General features: G+C 34.4%; 1 protein-coding gene across 1 annotated transcript in view; it reads left to right on the top strand.

The window, feature by feature from the left end:
* The window catches only part of LOC149805827 (glutamate dehydrogenase, mitochondrial-like), a 49,582-nt gene extending 30,452 nt beyond the window's left edge, over positions 1 to 19,130 (top strand). The window contains exons 9-12 of the mRNA XM_089950541.1: positions 2,547 to 2,670; positions 5,796 to 5,887; positions 7,485 to 7,547; positions 14,991 to 19,130. Of these exons, the coding sequence (XP_089806667.1) occupies positions 2,547 to 2,670; positions 5,796 to 5,887; positions 7,485 to 7,547; positions 14,991 to 15,110 (399 nt within the window). The 3' untranslated portion in view covers positions 15,111 to 19,130. The remainder of the gene's footprint in view (positions 1 to 2,546; positions 2,671 to 5,795; positions 5,888 to 7,484; positions 7,548 to 14,990) is intronic.
* Positions 19,131 to 19,783: the final 653 nt, after the last annotated feature.

The raw sequence follows: 19,783 nt of genomic DNA, 5'->3' as shown, positions 1-19,783 counted from the left end.
ATGGGACATCTTTTGAAGAGATTTCAATACAACCTTAGCAGAGGTGAACAGTAAGAAAGACAGATGGGTATTTAGGTGTTAGGTAAATAGTGAACTATAGCCATTTCCTGCTCCCACCTCCTTGTTTCTTCTCCCTCCCTTATTTAGGTGACAGGGGAACAAAGCCCCCTAATAGATAAAAATTTATATTGATTAATCTTTCTTGTATATATATACACACATGTTAGTACCATTTCACCCATCCTTTGGATTTGTAAGAACTCCAATACCACTTATCTTTGCACTGCATAATTTTAGTTCGTGGGTCATCTAGTAGGGTGGGGATCTTAGTTCATGGGTCATCCCATAGGGTGAGGATTTTCCAATTTTGTAAGTGATGGCACAGAAAGCATGAGATTATCCTTCATGTTAAAATCATTTAATTTGCTTATATTACAGGAACATGGTCATTACAGTTGTTACTTTGTATGTGGATACATCTTGATGTGTACAATACTAGTATATCAAATTAAGTCAGTGTGACTTGGCATTTCACACTCATTGACTTTTGATAGTTATTTTTCTTTACCTCTGTGAAGTTAGGGCTGTAGTATTACTGTTGTGTTTGAGCATAGCTGTTTTCTAGCTGGTGTAAACACAAATAGTCAGAGTTGACTTTCTTTAGCTTTTGCCTCATCGACCTTTTACCCCAAAGAGCCAATATAAACTTTGTGGGACCTGCAGCGGCAGTACAAGAGGGCTACCTTACTGGGTCATTAGGAACTTCGTAAGGTTGTGGCCTATCACCTTCCATTGGATTTGCTTGGATTTGTTGGTTGGTTTTTGTTTCCCAACTGGATACATCCAGGAATTTTCACAAAATACGAAGCCGCTTCACATACATTAGGGCACCATATGTTGGATCTTACACCTCATGGTTTATAACTGGATAAGTATTTTGGAAGAAATATTTGTATTGATTGTACACTGAAATGACTGTTTCATATTTGCATATTGGTCAGTTTCTTGGGTACTACCGGCCACTGAGTCGTGAAAATTGATGTCATTGTGTCATGATGGGTATAACACATTTATGCTAAATATTGGTCTTATGGAAAATTGCACTAAAATACAGTCTATGGTTTGTGGTCTTTGTCCATTGTGCATCATCTGTCCAGCAACAACTGCTATTTACTTCTTAAAACCATTGGACCAGTTTCATTCAAACTTGGCAGAGAGCATCTTGGCATGAGGACGTTGGAATTTTCACCAAGTATACTGAACTGTTGTCAGATATGTCAACAGTTACCAAAAATTATTTAAAAAAATTGTGACTTCATCTAAGAAAAACAACAGAACCGAGTTTGATTAACTACGACAGAAATCATTCAGTTATATAGGCCTTTCAAGTTGTGCAAATGATGTCAATCCGCTGTCAAATATGGCCACCATTGCTGAAGACAGAAAAACCTTCAATCTGCCAAAAAGAAATTGGCCATATTTGACAGATCATTATGGCTCAAAGCCCTTTAAAATTTTGACATGATGCTGATCTGCTCTTAAATATAGCAACCAGATCTGTACAAAGTTAGCACAGTTTTATCATGGACGTGGGACAGCACTTTTGCTGGATTTATAGGTGATCATTAATTGTACTGTTTTGTTATTAGGAGCACAGAACCCCTATTACTTACTCACCTGACATTAATGTGATAGGGGGATAGATTGAAAAGAAAAAGCAAATTTTAAATTAAACTATATTTCTCCAAGAATACTAACCTAATCACATTACTATTAAACTCCCATGCTACTCATAATGGTATTGCTGGAACAAAATTAATAAATAGAAGTAGCAACCAGGCAAAGGTAAAGAAAAGTATGTGCAAGGTTTGAGAAGAGTTTTTCTCTTTGTTAAAATCAACTTTAGATGAGAAAGGCCAATTTTGCTTCTTTGCATGATTGCTGGATTCAATAGGTAATGGAGCATCTTCATAATGATCATGTGATTGGGTAAGTATTCTCAGAAAAACATAATTTAATTAAAAATTTCATTTCTTCAAGAACTCTTTCTCTAACATGTTGCTCATAAACCCTCTTCCACTTTCTCATAAATGTGAGTATCTTCACTGATGTATCACTCAGATTATATTGACAAACATCCAGTTGATGGGTAGCCACTAACTGGTGGTCAGGGGAGATGATGGATATGAGGTTCCTTCAATTTTCTATGGGCAGGAAAAAAAATATTTTTTCCTGATTGGATCATTTTAACAACTAGCTTATCTGATTAGCAAATGTTAATATAATCAGATAAGTATTCTCAGAAATATAATTTACTCCCCCAGTCACTACCATATTTGGAGAACAGCAGTCATTATCCTCATTTGATTTCAGTTGATCTACTGGCTTATTATCCTCCTGTTAAATTATGATACCCAACTAAATCCCTTAAAATGTGGCTTGGTATTTCAAGGATGTATGTTTGAGTTACCAATGTTTTAAAATGAAAAATATATTTTTACGATAGTTTTTTGGTGGCTATAAAATCACATGTTTCTACCTTTTAGGACCTATTTATCAATGCTGGTGGTGTGACTGTGTCCTATTTTGAGTGGTTAAAGAACCTAAACCACGTTAGCTACGGTCGCCTGACCTTCAAGTATGACAAAGATGCTAACTACTACCTGCTGGGTAAGACAGTTTTACTCATTGACAGCTTTTTGATATATGTAGTAGTTTATTGGAAAGTCCTCTTTTTACACATCATTTGCTAGGTCAACACTTTTTATTGCAAATTGTTTTAATTGTAATTACTTAGCTTATGTAGCAATAGCAATTAATTTTATTGCAACCACTCCGGTGGCCTAGTGGAAACTGCAGGAGGTCATGGGTTCAATCCCTGGCCGAGTCATACCAAAGACGTACAAAAATGGTTCTAACCGCTGCCTCCGTTGGCGCTTCGCGTTAAGAGGTTAGTGTTAGGACTGGTCGGCCTGGTGTCAGGATAATGTGACTGGGTGGGGACATCATGCTACATGTCTGCGGCATGATGCCCCAGAGCTAGACATCAGTATGAATTGTCACACTGCAGACATCGTAGCGATATGGCTGAAAAATTGTTAAAGCTACGTTAAAAATCTAAATCACACACACAATCACTTCATTTTGAGGCTGATAAATCATTGAATCATCCAAATTTTGAGATATAAATCATGGTTATCCTTCAAATACATTCCCTGATCACATTGACATTGGGAATATAAGCTTGCTACCTGCCAAATCTGACCCTCCTAAAAAGATGAAAATCATCTTTTATGTCTATATTATTATAGACAATGGGCATTAACTCTACAGATTACCTCCCTTTGCCTTCACTCTTGGTTGCTAGTTTTAAGCATTTGCTTCATTATAGAACTGTCTTACTACATACCTCTGGAAAATCCTGCTAATATCACAGGTTTTCAACCAAAAAACCTGGAGTTTGTGTTTTTATTTTGTAATACTGGTTCTTATTTTTGTTGCTCATGTTTCAGTCAAACATGATTAATCATATTGGCAAATTGTAGCAAATACAAAGGTGTGGTGCTGCCAAACATGGATATAGTGATCTTATTGATAATGTTTTGGTGCTCTCAACTCTATATCAATGTTGACCTCCTAATCTCAATAATAACTAGATTTTTCTTTTGTCTGATAAGAAATAATTGCCTGGGGTTTTGATTACATTTTACTTCATTGTCCAATTATGCATCATGTATTCTACCAAATTCTCAACACAGACTTTGTTATTCTTTTCATTAATTACACTGTTCCAGTGATGGACTTGGAGACTAAGTTCATTTAGGGAAGATAAATTTAAAGAAATGTACAAGACAGTGATGCTAAAAACCTTCAGCATGAAATGGCTCTAGAACACAGCAGAGTGCATGAAATCTGGCTTTGACATAAAAATAAGATCAGTCGGGGTCTCCAGATTTGAAGTAGTACAGTTTTCATTAAAATCTCCCATCAAGAATAGTCCGAATTATTGGACTTATCTTAATTATCTTACTTAATTTGACATGCTCCCTAATGACCATGTTGCAATTGGTTGGTATCCATTTTCTTTGAGTAATAGATTCCTCCCTGTAATGTTTGTATCTATCCACATACGTTCAAAGTCAGAAAGGCCCAAGTGAGACTTAGAATTACTAGAATTTGTTGTTATATATATATAAAACCTAACATCTTCCCAGTGCAGCCCCATCATTCCTTGAAGGTTTAAATTAGTTCAAAAGAGCTATTTCTTCATTTAGAAACTCTGTTTAAGTCATATCTCATTAAATTTTAATACATCAAACTCCTTGACGTTTACCCATGTCAGATCAATTTTAGGTCTAAGACATTATGGTGTATAACATTAAGATTAGGTTCAATCCTTTGTAGCTGGAGAAGAAACCAAACCAATACATTAATACAGGTTTGCAAACCAGGATTAGATTCAGTCCCAGATAACAATAGAAGAATACATAACCAATTCATTAATACAGGTTTCTGCATTTATGATTAGTTTTAATCACAGAAAATGTCCATTGTTGCAATTTGTATTTATTTAGGCCGAGATTAAAAGCCCTTAAACAAGTAGATTTTTTTCTTCATACTTTACTCTAAAGATGCTGGTCATAATTAGGTTACTATATTATGTTAGCAAATTAATTCAATCATAACCCACTCACCCATCCCAAAATATCATTGGCTTGAAATTGTTTCTAAAGACCTTGTTTGTATCATATAGCTTGTTTTATCAAACTGCTTCAACACAAAGTTGAATAACACTCTGATTGGCAAGCAGATGTTATCTTTTTTATATATTAAAAATGCAAAGATATATATTATAAGGTAATTGAAGCTCATATAAAAAAACAACCTTTCCTGGACATGAATTTAAATAGTTGAAAATTAAAATTGCTGAGTGAAAAGTGGCTACTAAAATTTTTATTTCAGTGCTAACCTAGCATCAGGTATTAAGTCAGGGTCATTATTATGAAATATTATTCAGGCAGAAGTTTTGAGCAACTTGTTTTAAGCTTGCAAAATTTGATCAGATGTCATTTTACCTGGCTATCCTTTTACTGCTATTTACATTTAAAATGGTATAGCTTAGCAGTTTGTACATATAATTGCATATTGGAAGAAACAAATGTGTCTTCCGTAATGGAAATTGTAACATTTGATGAATTTAAAGGTTTTTAGCTCACCTGTCTGCAAGGACTGTTCCATTTAAACATCTACTCAGGGAAAGCAGTTTTTGTATGCCAGGCTATTCTGATTAATCTAAGAGTTCATATGAAAATGATTTTAAAAAATTCAGCTGCATCAATAAATGATAGTTTACAGTGGGTTATATTATTACAGTAATACCTGAACCTGGTTAGTGAAATGGTCAGCTTTGACAGATAGGTAAGTCATGTGAGCAATATCATTCGTCAGGGCCTTCCATTAGATTTAAAGTTAGGGTGAGTTGCCAAAGTAGGTGGTTTTTTTGGGGGACCTCCTCCAAGAAGGATACATTTTTTGTCTTTAAAGTAGCCAGGTAAATTACCCAGCTCGTGGCTGTTTAGAAAAATCCTAGATTTACTTGGGCCTTTACTATTTCAAAATTGCAGGAGGATAGATAAAAAAGTTAACATTAAATATTCAGATACAGTCAGAACCAAAAAGTTGTATCTTGAAGCTATAGTTTGCTCATTAAATCAGTAGGATAAGTCTCATTGCTTGATTAAGTATCCATCCAAGTTGATCATTGAGGTAATAAATTTCTCATGTTTTGTTTACAGACAGTGTCCAGAAGTCTCTAGAGCGGAAGTTTGGAAGAAATGGTGGTGTTATTCCAATCACACCAACCCCAGAATTTGAAGCAAGAATTGCTGTATGTTCTTTATCATACTGTTTTAGACACAAACAGAGGATTACTATATTTTCTTGATAATACTAATTTGGCAATAAAAATAAAGCGTTATTCTGTAATGCTTCTAAAAGTATATTGTCCAGGGGCAGGACTAGTAGAGGTTGTATATTGCATAGTGCTATGTATATTTCACTGTGTTAAGCAACAGTTTAAAAGTGACACAGGGAATGTACAAATAAATCACAGCATTCCTTGGGTTTTTTTTCTTGTTTAAATAGATGAATGAAACATGCTAATACTTGTGATATTTTTTCCTTTTGTTTGTTTAAAAACAGAATCTTTTTCTCTCAGTTCCGGTGGCCTAGTGGTTGGCCTGGTGTCAGGATAATGTGACTGGGTGGGACATCATGCTACATGTCTATGGTATGATGCCCCAGTGCTAGACATCACTATAAACTGCCACACTGCAGACATCGTAGCGATATGACTGAAAAATTGTTAAATCTACGTTAAAAGTCCAAACACACACACACACAAATTTAAAAATTACAAACTCTCTCTCAATAAAATTACTATCATTATACTGTGTGTATTTTGTGAAGCACCTAAATAGTTTCAGGATTCTTTGCTTGTAAATTTATTTTTCATCTTTCACAGTACACCTATGTGAATACATTTTAGTGGGTGAATCTTTGAATAATTAACAGGATTGTACAACATACATTCTGCACTGTGTACTGTAGCTGAGCTGACTAGTAAGTTCCAAGCAATATAGTGAACATTGACTTTTATTTAATTATATTGCTGTGACGTTTTAATTGGGAAAATGAAACTTAATCTGTCCACTCTGAGCCATGATATTGATGATCCAAGATGACCACTTTATCTGGTTCCACCATGGGAACATGGTTTTTCCATAATCCACATTGCATGTACTGTACATGACCAGTGGTTATGCTGCACTCACATTAGGAGAGCAAGTTATCCTTTGTGTAGGGAATTCTTCCCTTGAAAGGTGCCCATGGTAGAGATAGGATGCCCGGTATTCCCTTCTCCTATTCTCCTAATGCTACTGTGATCGAAAAATGCGTTCAAAGATTAAAAAAAGCCTTTTGAACTTACCATATATACTCATAAGTTGATTCCAACTGCAAACAACAAAGATCCTGATCTGCCATCACATAATGCACCTGCAGATCAGGTTTTATTCTGGGTCTGTGCAGTTTGCAGTTGGACTCGTAAGCAAGTACATACTGTATTGAACATGTGAATTTTTTGGCAAATTATGTTCTCGAAGAATACTTGCATCATGAGATTACAATAAAACCTGCCCACACCTCTCCACAGATTCAAACATCCTAGTTAATGAATTGCTCAGGTTAAAACTGTTAAACTCCAACTTAATGGGTAGGCACCTAGTGGTGGTAAGGAGAGGTAATAAGTAAGAGTTTCTTCCTTTTGTGTATATGGTGTATGGGTAGGAAATGTGAAGTTATTCTTCTTTTCGGGAGGGTTGGATTCAGGAAGTAGTGGAGTTTATTTTCCTATTGGTAATGTGATCGGCTATGTATTCTCAGAGAAAATAGTTTACCATCATATTTCCCTTTCCTTGTTTTAGGGTGCCTCAGAAAAGGATATTGTCCACTCAGGTTTGGAGTACACCATGGAAAGATCTGCCAGGGTAAGTAATGCCAAATATCAAAAATAAAGTTTGATGTAATTTTGGATTCAGTGAAGATTACCTATTTGGAATCAAGGTCATATATATTCTGATAAAAGTATGTTGTTGAACCATGTGGGGGTATCCTAAATCTAGATATTTGGTAGATATTAATATGTTTTGTATAAGCCAGTGAAGTGCAGATTTAATTTGTCTTTAGTTGTTCTTGTAGCACTTGTACAATACAACATTGCATGAATTGATGACGAAAGCCCATAGGGAAAATAAATGATAACTTGTGCAACACTGTATTATACAAATTGATCATAAAAACCTTTAGGAAAATAGTTGACCATGTGTTGTATTGTAAAAATTGATGATAAAAAAAACCTTAGGGAAAATAAATGACAACTCGGCATGGGGAAAGATGCTTACAATCAAATGTCACATATTTCAGGCACTATTAAGTACCAACAATAGATGCTGTACATCAAAATATCCCACTTCCATCTTGAATCCATTTTAGTGCAAGAGAAATTTTTTTTTGTATACATATGATAAGTGAAACACTGTGAAACATTTAATTTTGTATTTTCTGCGTAAATGGCATCCTTTCATCAAAAAATGCGAATTTTACCATATTTCAGCATCTTCAAAAGACCTCGTAAACTACCAGTTTTCCTTTTGGACAGAAGATGCTTTTTTAAACCGTCTTACATGCATGTAAATTTCATTACTGTTTTTGCTACTTAATAATGAAAGACAAATAAGACAAGCTGTGTTCTTATCTCACCCCTTATGTCCTGGCCATATGGACCACACAATTCAAGTACAAATTATCACCAACTGCCTTTTTTCTCCTTTTAAAAAACATTTACATTCAATTGTTGCCTGTCATTTATATTATTTTTGCCCATTATTTTATCACATTTGGAGACATTCTGAATATTGGGCTAAGGGAGGGTACTTAAATATAGAAGAGGTGCTAGAAGGAGGTTTACCCACAAAAACGTCACCTGCAAGAAAAGAGCTTAGTGCATTATTTTATTAATGTGGTATTAGAGATAATGGTATGATGATAGAAATAATACAGTGTATATTTTCCTTACTATGACCATTTTAAATAACACTTTTTTTTCATTTAACCCTTGTATGAATTCACAATTGTGAACTCTGACAAACCTCTTCACTGTTTGAAATAATGTGAATCATACACATGCAAGCTAGGAAAGTACTGAAATCAACATTGAACAAATTTAAAATGCATTACGTGTTAGTATTATTATTCATTGTTTCCCATTTGATGAATTACTTCAGTACACCATTTCACAGTATCCTCTGCTGACAACTGTTCAGTCTCCAGATGACAATAAAATGTGAAAAAACATTAAGATGAATGCAATAGTTTTTGAAGAAGTGTTTATTGAAGAAAGGGATTCTACAGAAGTGTTGTGAATTTTACTTTACTTTTGTAATGCAAGCAAGCTATCTATATATAATTTTGCCAGTCACAATTCTAAGGACTCCATGTTGTGTAGTGATAAAGTGTATGACTACTTCTAACTACCAGTAACTTGTAAATCATCAGGTCAAACCTCCCAGGGAGCATAATTTTTTTCTTTTTAGATTTTTGCATAAAGACAATATTTTTGTTAATTTTCTTTCCTTAAGTGATTTAAGTTTGTTCCTCTTGTACTTTTTCTTTCTTTCTTTCTCATGTCATCAGTCACAGATTTCAGTTAGCTTAAAAATAACCCAGAAAGCAATTCATTTTTAAATATTTCTTTTTCAACTGTTAGCTTACATTTGCCACTATCTTGCACATCATTGTTTTTCTTTCCACCACATTACTGAAATACTGCAAGTCTTTTATTCATGACCATGTATGTATGTGTGTGTGCACTCTTGGCTGGGTACATACACACACATGAATGTATATAAATTCTTATGCATGAACTCCATTTAGTGCAAGTTTCCTCTGACCTTTCCCTCCCCATTTTTGATATTTGGACATTATCCTGGGGTGTGTTGTCCAGATATCTAAAATGGGGTGGAAATGGTTAGAGGAAGGTCCTGACTAGAATTCCATATTGATGCCAATATAAAACATTTTAGACATTTTTCACGCCAGATATTTTGCTGATTTTCTATCTAATTGTTTACGCTAACATAAATATAAAAGTGGTTTACTTCTTTTCAGGGTTTAGTTCAGTGTTTATGTGCCTACAAGAAGGCAGATGTTACCATTGTCAAACTGAAATTCAATCCCATATGACCGTATTTATTTGAAGTACAGGGGTTTGAGAATACAATCTTCATAAAGAGAAAATGCTGTGGTGTTATCTGGATATTTAAATGAACCATCGTTAATTTCCATGTCATTTAATATCAAATTTTACAAACTTGGGCAAGTAAATGCAGTAATATGGTATGATTTTCTACAAAAACAAAATCTAGAGCCATTTCCTGGTTATATTAACCACTGACTATACAGGTGCTCAAGGGATAAATACAGTGTATTTATAAAAACAATGATGAGCTAATCTTGAAATCTGATTGGGTATGCCCCAGTAACATAGCTGCCAACCCTCACAAATTTGGCGTGAATTTCACGACTTTTTCAGCGATTCATGGATTCACGCTGCAAAATGCATGAATTCTCCAATTCTCAATTATTTTAAATCTTTAATAAAATGCCCGATTTCCCATTAAGCGCTAGTTGTGATATTCGCATTTGCCGAAATGGTCCGATACTGCTGGTCGCGATATTAGTATATCTGCAGCCGATTAGTACATTTGGCCCGGTAGCAAGCATTTTAGCCTGTTTTAATCTATATGTATAAAGAGTAGTTTTACAAATGCTTTTGAGAGAAACTGGGGCCTAACCGGAATTTTGCTCTGCGCATGCGTCACCAACACTGATTTGATTTACCGTTCAGCATCGCATGCAAGATCTTGAAAATGTCTTCACCACCGAGGAAAAAGAAATGTATTGCTCAAAAAGTGAAGTTTAATTTGGAATATATCAAAAATTGGCGGTGCATTCTGCCATTAAACATTGAAATTCATCATACTTTATGCACTCAGTGTGCCATCGCAGAGACGATGTGAGGAAGCACATCGGTTGCAAAAAAACGTAGAAGTTGGGAAAATTAAGAATTCGCAGATTTCAACTCTGGAATATTTTAAGCCATCGGTGGAAGACCTGCAAGCTACCAATGCTGAAGCATTATTTGTGAGTTTTCTTGTAGAACACAATCTACCTTTATCAGCTGGAGACCACGCTAAACATTTGTTCCGACAAATGTTCCTGGACTCGAAAATTGCTTCCAAATTTTCCTGTGGAAGAACCAAAAGTGTTGCAGCTCCTGTTCATTCCTCACAGGAACAGTGACAGTGAAAGAGTATTTTCTCTAGTGAGGAAAATTAAGACAGACTTTAGAGCCTCCTTAGCTACAGAAAATTTGTCAGCAATTTTAGTCACCAAGATCAATCAGCAGGCAAGAAGTCTGAACTGTTTAGAAAACAAATTTACGTTCAAGCAGTTGAGGAAGTTCAAGTCTGCCACAGTATCATGTCTTGATAAATAAATATTTCTACATATATGTAGTGTTTTAGTTTTATATTGTGATCTTGATATAGTGTAGTATTGACGGTCAGAGTGGATGGAGTTATTATCATAGTATTTTTCACTAATTCATGTCCAAATTCACGACTTTTTATCCCTGTTTTCACTAATTGTGAGCCTGGAAGGTTGGCAGCTATGCAGTAGTGATGTAAGTGATAAGATCATGGGTAGCAGGATCATTTTGCACTGGAACAAATACATTTGCCTTCCTGTGAGTTTTTTTTTCTTTCATACTATCTGTTCTGGAGAACCAGTTGATATATAATAATAAACCACAATAAACGTATCAAAACTGATATCTTCAGTTGATGAAGAAATAAAACCATGGTATATATGTTGAACAAGTGCCTGATGTGCTGTTTAGTTTACTGCTATTGTAAATTGATGAATGGACGAATGAATGGTTGGAATGCTGCTTATGGAGAACATAGAGACCACACACAAAACATTAAGATGATTTAATTAGATAATTACGACAGATAAAAAATATATTGCACAATAGCAAAAAGAAAACAAATAACTGCAGTTAACTGTTCTTAAGGGGCCCCGAGTAGCCGAATGGTCTAAAGCGCTCTCCGTTACGGATCACTGCCATCTCACCTCTGTCTGCGTGGGTTCGAGTCCAAGGCTCGCTAATGTTGGTACGTGGGAAAGCCTGCCGGTAGCTTCTCGAGGGTCGGTGGTTCTTCCCTGGGTTTTCTAGGGTTCTTCCTCCATATATAGCGTATCTTGTGCTGAAAAATGGCGTTAAACCCTAGAACAACAACAACAACAACTGTTCTTAAATATTATTGGCTGATCTTAAATTTCTTAAGAGCACTTTAAGTTCACTGAAACTTCTGCACTGAATTATTAGTCACTGAGTATATATGTCCTCCAATGGCTTCTTCACTGTATAGGTAAACCATTCAGTGACTCCTTCGTTGTGTAGGTGCCCCTCCAATGGCATCTCCACTGTGTAATGAGTTAAAGGGTACTTCTTGTGACTAGGACTCCCATGTCCTGATGTTCTTAGGACATCCCAGGTTTCTTTGCCCTTGTGGCAGGATTCCCTGGCTAGCAGTCCCCCATTAGCAGTCTCAACCAAGCCTTATCTCTCCATGATTGGAAGCGGCTACAAAACGAAACGTTAATGTGTACATTACACTGAGTGTCTGTAACATAGTGTCTTCACGCTCTGTTCTATACAAGTACTCTTTATGTCACATCTACAATTACTTTCGTATCTCTTTCTATGCTAAATGAAAGCAAAGCTAACATTTTATGAATGAAAGACAATGAAAATATTAAATATTTATGTTGTAACTAATCTATACACGTAGATTACAACATAAAAGCATCGTGTATTCAATGTACTTGCATTGCATACTTGAATATGACTTAAAATCAATAAACATTATAGTCTGTAGGGTATAAACAGTGCCTTATGCATAATAAATACATAAGTAGTATTAAAAAAAACAGTAGCATAGTACAAGTCACATGGGTCATGTATGCACATTTACTCATTTTAAATTAAATATAAATTGTTCTTTTAAAATTTAACACTAATTTTCTTTAACAAAATTCTATTCAATCCTGAATATTGAATGCTCTGCACCCTAACTGTCACCAAGAAACTTCCAGATGAAAATTATCTATCGCTATGGACTTTTACAATGATGGCCATGTGCTAAACTTGAGTCAAAATAAGAGCAAGTCAAGTGGAATCATCACAATCAAGGGTAGTATGAATTTGTTTACCAATATACGTAGCTTTCATTGTGACATCACAGCACGCGATATACAATCCATTGTACTGGATCACACCTTCAGGTTCATTTTGTCAAAAATATTCTACATTAACATTAATTTTACCATATGCACCTCTCGGGGCATCTAAATAATGATCTTCCAAAAGGAATAAGGATGTATACGAATCCAAATGAAGTGAATACTTGCCACTGAAAGGTATGGAGAATCAAATTTGAAAAAATCACACCCATTACTGAAATAGTCCGTGTTGAATGCCAACATGACCCATGTGACTTATACTATAGAGTGAATTTTAATGAATAAAATAGAATCCTAAACACACAAAACTCCTAATCATTATAAAAAAAAAAGAAAAAAAGAAGAATTTTATCTCCCAAAAGTATAATTCCCTGCTGTACACAATTACAACATTTTTTCCAATATTATTCGAACATTTCATGATGAAATTCTTGTTAGCGGGGGGGGGGGCTGCAGTAGCTCACTTAGTAGAGCATCTGGACCATAATTCACAGGCTACATGTTCAATACCCACCCAGGCCAGTCTGGATCTGCTGCCTCTGTACAGCCACGAGAAAGACACTTAGTTCCCATTTTATCGGTTTAATATAGAGTGTCATTTTGACATGACTTGATCAGATTTTACATGGGACGATTGAGTTTTTTTGTTAGACATTTGAAAAATATTTGATCTGTTTCTCACATCAAGGTTTATTAAATACTTTACAGAGATATCTTGAATGATAACAGCTCTTGAAAAACAAAAGAAAATTTATGACTAACCGCAATAGAAATAAATTCAGAACAACTTGTTTAATGTTAAAAGTGGATTATCCTGAATGTGGTGGATATACCATGATGTAGTCTGGAACATTTTGAAAATAATTCAGTTTAATAATCAGATTTACAGATGGTCTAAATTAGATGGATTTTTGTCCTGGCCATGTTAGTGGCAAGCAGACCATAGCAGTAACTTCTCCATTGGCATCATCATCATCGTCAGTGGTTTTGTTAAGGTTTTAGTTGACATTTTTTCCATAATTCATTGATCTTGGACCGCTCCAGTGGCCTAGGGGTTAGAGCATCTGCCCGAGATGCGGGAGGTCATGGGTTCGAACCCCTGCAGAGTCATACCAAAGACTTTAAAAATGGTACTAACAGGTGCCTAGCTAGGCGCTCAGCATTAAGAGGTTAGTGTTAGGACTGTTCTGCCTTGTGTCAGGATAATATGACTGGGTGGGACATCATGCTACATGTCTGCTGCATGATGCCCCAGTGCTAGACATCACTTTAAGCTGCCACACTGCAGACATCATAGCGATACATTAAAAATCTAAATCACATACACACACTCATTGATCCTGGATTGGAAATACAGGCTCTAGCAGTCTTCTGTCAAGACAACTTTCTTGTCTAAATGTCATGCTAATTTTAGACTCTTTTTTGACATGTTGTAAAATGGCTTGCTTAACTTAAAAATAACTTTAATAAAGATATTATTTATTCATTTCCTTATTCCTGTACGTAATATTTTTTTGTAAACTATTTTAAAGTAATTCAATTTTGGTGTCTATTTTATTGATATACAACCAGTCGAAAACTGGTTTTTATATATAAATGCATACTTGAGTAAAAAAACACTTGAGGAAAAGTTATTTTGTATGTATGCCAATGCTCTTAACCTTATTAGATCTAGATGCATATATAGAAATGTTTCACAGTATTCTAAATTGTTTGCATTTTTTGCCTTAAACTCTTTAGCATTGTGCAGACGCAGTGATTTTGTAACAGTTAAGTGAATATTGACAGATCAGATCAGCCCAAACTGATGTTTATTGGTCAAAAAAGATCACTGAACATGGGTAAAATTTCTTTAAGAAAGACTACAAAAACCCCAAGTTGTTCACACACCCTTTCCAAAAAACAACAAAAAAGAAACATCCAGGAGTTGCTGGTTTCCTTGCAGTTTGGATGCTTATTACAGAACTGGAGAATACTCTGTGGTTGTCCAAATTAGATATGTTGTTTTAACAGCAGACTGTATGTGTTTTTTCATAATGAGTATGTTTGATGTTTGCTTTTAGAACATCATGAAGACAGCCATGAAGTACAATCTTGGCCTGGATTTGAGGACAGCTGCATACATCACAGCAATTGAAAAGATATTCAAGGTGTACATGGAGGCTGGCCTAACCTTCACCTAGACAGTGACTTCCATCATCACCATGATTTGCTTACTGTAGAATTTAGTATACCCATCAATGAAACTTAACTACATAATTTTATTACCATATAGGTTTTAATTACATATATTTTTCATATAAAAAAAAAGAATGAAGACGATGTCATCTTTTTTTCTTTTTTTGGATGATTGAAGATTAGTCTGGACTTTCTTCTTTCATAATAACCAACCTCATTTTGGGTTTTGAAATCAATGGTTTTGTGCTAAATGTATATGATATTTAGGTTTGTCTGTTTCAAGTTATCCTCCCAGATCACTAGTGATTGTGAGGTCAAAGATTAAGTGGCTGAGTCTATTGTATGCATATAGCTGTGTATAGGAAGGGTCTATGTATAACAATACTGGCATGCTTTACCCTCAGTTTTGGTCACATTAAGAGGAAATGTTCTTTTCTTAAGTACATGGTTTTTTTTTATCCCCAGCATGGCTCATTGAAGGGAATCAGTTGCAAAACATTTTAATTATCTCTGAACTTCCCATTTGACATGCCTGGTGTTGCCTTGCCACTTAATTTTATGGGTTAAATTAGTTGATATGTGTATTATTTAAAACTATTTAGAACGTATTCAAACAGAGCTACGTTGTATTCAGGGTTCCCAAATGTCATCGAAAATTCTGGAAATAACTTTTGTCATGTTAAATAATGGAAAAGTTTTTGAAAAAGTTTGTCAGGGAAAGTAATGGAAAATTCATAGAAAATGGACAGAAATTGAAAATCATCATTTACTTGCTTGGCATTCTCTAGTGTTAAAGTGTGTTGATTGGATGACTGTAAGGGTAGGAGAAGGAAGCCTTGTCAAAAACTGATTATATGGTTATCTTTTGCATCATGTTGATCAATATTTTGATTGTTTCCTGTGTACAGGTCCATCTTTCCTGCCTTTTCTTCATAAACATTAAAGAATTTAGTAATGGAAAATCTCAGATTTGACATTGAAAAGTCATGGATAAAGATCACATCTGTGTGGAAACCTGAATGTATTGTGATTATAATATTGTTGGTGAGACCATTGATACTTAAAGTCAGGCAATTTTCCCCATTACTATTACTAGGACCTAAAAACAGACAACAGTCTAAATCTGATGAAGAAACCTTGTAGAATGTAAGCATACTTAAATTGGAAAATATAGAAATACAGACATTTCCAAATAACCTTTGACCCTGCAATCATATCAAATAGTTCTGTGTTGGTATAGATTTTCACTCCAGTTTATAGGAGTGCAGTACAGAGTTTCTAGGCTGCCTGATGATAGATATCAGACTATAAAACCTTTCTTGTACATGTGATTTTTTCATTACACGCATTCTTATCTTTTCTATATACTAATGCTTTGTGATTGAAATATTTACACTCTGATGTTTTGCACATGCATCTCATAAAACTCAGGAATATTTAGAATTCCATTGTTGGAAATTGTTGACAGACTGCAGCATCAGTTACAATAAAGTTGTTGTGGTGTTGGAAATGCTTATTTAAATGCCATGCATTTTTAGTGATATTTTCTTTGAATAAGATTTAAATGTGTCTTTAAATTAAATTAATTTGAAAAATCTTTACATGTAATGATTGTTGGCCATACAAAGTAATCATAATTTTATAAAAGTATGCACAGCTCTGTATTTTAACTTACTTAAGCATGAACATTTTGACCCTTATCTCTCATCACAGATTGCAGACATTAATAGTTGTCATATGGTATATTTGTAGTTATTAAAGTTGTCAACAGTAGCAGATGGTATATTGTCAAAATATGAATTAACAAAAAGGCAATAGATAATTGAAAAGAGACCAAGGTGTTTTGTTACTTCTACTGTGACAATACTTTGTACCAGTACTATAACAGAAAAAAGACTCAAGAGTAGAATATTTGTTTTTTATTAATTTTTCTAAAGAAAAATGTGATTGTTTGAATAGTATCTTTTATCAAATATTTTTATTACAATAGGTCGCATAGTACTCCCTTGTATCTTCACCATGTTTGCTTTATCTCCACATGACTGAATAGATCTGGCTGAATATTGTATTGATGAATATATTTTGATCGGATTTACCAGTTAGTATAGTTCTTTCAGATTATCATTAAGTCACTTTGAATGAGCATATCTTGTTAGACTAGATATTATGCAAAACTTGTTCATCAGATAATATTTGTGCTATTTGATTGTACTGTTGTTACTGTTTTGACTGATCCAAGAGTACAAACCTCAGTGATGCCTATCTTTTTGTAACCTGACTACTTGATTTAATGTTCCTGTCTACTGTGGGTGTGTACAGATATGATGGCAAATACAGGTTCCATGTAAATATTTATCTACACAACACATTGACTGATCCAGAAAGTTAAGCCATCCGCTGGAATATATTTAACATTGCATTATGCATGATTCTAAGATGAATGTGTTGACAGTATTTGGCTAACTAAGCATGAAGGCTCTGAAAATGCAGTTGTATGTGACTGAGATTTATGTTTACATTTATAACCAGGGTCCCTGTCAGTAAAAACATTACTGTTATTATTATTTAACAGCATTGTGCCATCAGATCATAGTATAATATATCTTCAGTGTATATATTTTTCTGACAGTTTATGCTATAATATTTGATTTAATATAATGCCCAAATGATATTTAATTGTTAAGACATATCACCATGGAAACGTTGACAGCCTGTGTCTTTAGTAATTTTAGTACTTTGCAATATAGAACACTTGAAGTAATGGATCATAATCCAAAACCCATTAAATGTTCTATATGCCACCCTTCTGTAAATATTTAAAAATGTTACTGTTAATTCAATTTTTGAAATGTTTACCTCATACCCCTTCGATAGATGGAAAACCTGTGTACCAAAAACGTTTCCACCCATCAGACATATGGATAATGGACAGTATCCCCAGTGCTGTCTTAAAGCTTGTCAATGAAGTTTTAGATGCATGTAGTTGTCACATATCAAGAGAAGAAATTTAGTATGAATGTAAACAGTTATCTCTCTTACATATGACTATTTTAGAGAGTGTAAAAATATGCAATTAGTATTTTATATGTCTTATACTTTCCTGAGGAATGTGGCAAACTATTTGGTTTTGTTTTTGCTTTACTTAACTATACCATTGCATTGTTATCAAGCAGCTATCTGTGCTTCTTTCAAAATGATGAAATGAAAGGAAATCTAAAGAAAAACTTGCCAGACTACCTCATACATACAGAAGTTAGAATTAGACATGCAGGTGTATTTTACCTGTTGAGCAATTGTATTCTATCCAGGGATGAACCACAAATCGGGTAACCATGAAGAGACCTTGCAGACATAAAAATGTCCAAATTAGCACATGGAAAACAAATATAAATTTGCACCAACGTATTTATATGACATTTTACTTTGACTGTTTGCATGAATTAATTCTACACTTAAATAACTGTAAATATGACGGTGCTAATGTTTTGACAAGCTAATGTTAGTCATTTTGCATCCCCATTTGTTTTTAATTACACAATAAGAAGGAATGTTTGTACTCTGTCTCTCCATGTATAGTTGAAACCATTGGCAAATGCAAAAAAGTTTTTTTAGCCTAGTATGTATGCTTTGCAAGTGGGAACAAAACATAGCAAACTTTAAAATAAGTGAAAAACTGATCAAAATACAAGTGATTACATTCCTTGAATACTGAAATGGGATTTTGATATGATTCTGTGGAAAATACTGTTGATATTTTACAAAATTCTTGAAAAGGTTGGTTACACAGAAGTGTCAAATGATGTCATTGGATTTCAGTGTGTTAGAGTAACTAAAATTGTTATTAGATAAAAACCAGCATGGTTGCAAACAGACTTTTATATTCCAAATAATAACTAAATGAATGTTCTAGCTTTTCTTGACTGCAAATCCCATTTTTCTTCCCATGGTTGATAATTTGAAATTTTTTTTTCTGATGTGCTTTATTTGCTATTGTAACAGTTTTCAATAAACACACTAGTAGAGCATTTATTGTCAGCTTTCTTATCTAATGACTAATTCCTATGTCACAAGAAACAAGAAATACAATATTAGAAGACTTAGCAGTGTGCTCTTTGTCACCACTGTTGAAATAGATGTCAGCATCTGGAAGCCTGGATTATGCACATGTTGGATTTTGGCATTGCTTATTGCTTCATTTTAAAAATTGATGATTGACCTTAATGTCTTGTGCCAAATGGATTGATGGTTTATTATAATTGGTTAGTAGAATTATATATTAAGTTTAACAAAAATCAAGAACTGATCGTAGCTTAGCTTTGAGGTCAGTCTGTCATTCACTGCCTAAAAACATGAATGTGGACAGTGTGTACAAGTCAGTTTCTCTGGCATTTTTAGCCCCAGTTCATGCAACATGGTATATATGTGTCTTGGTGAGTACAACACAGTGCACCAAAGAAAGCCACTTTGATCAAAATTTTATATTTTTTGTGGCTTTGGTTAATATTTGTATTTAGGTAGCTTTCTCAGGCATTATCAGCCACAAAGTAATGTAACTCTTTCAGAAGACATATTTTGGTGCGTACAGCACCAGCTTATCAAAAGCAGGCTGTTGTAACACTTAAGTGACTTTGGTTAAGTTTTGCATTGGTCTGTTTCTCGGGCATTATTGGTCACAGAG

The sequence above is a fragment of the Sinohyriopsis cumingii genome, chromosome 2 (assembly GCF_028554795.1).
Source record: "Sinohyriopsis cumingii isolate HCF-2022 chromosome 2, ASM2855479v2, whole genome shotgun sequence".
NCBI classification, from domain to species: Eukaryota; Metazoa; Mollusca; class Bivalvia; order Unionida; family Unionidae; genus Sinohyriopsis; species Sinohyriopsis cumingii.
This window is presented reverse-complemented; position numbering and strand designations above follow the sequence as displayed.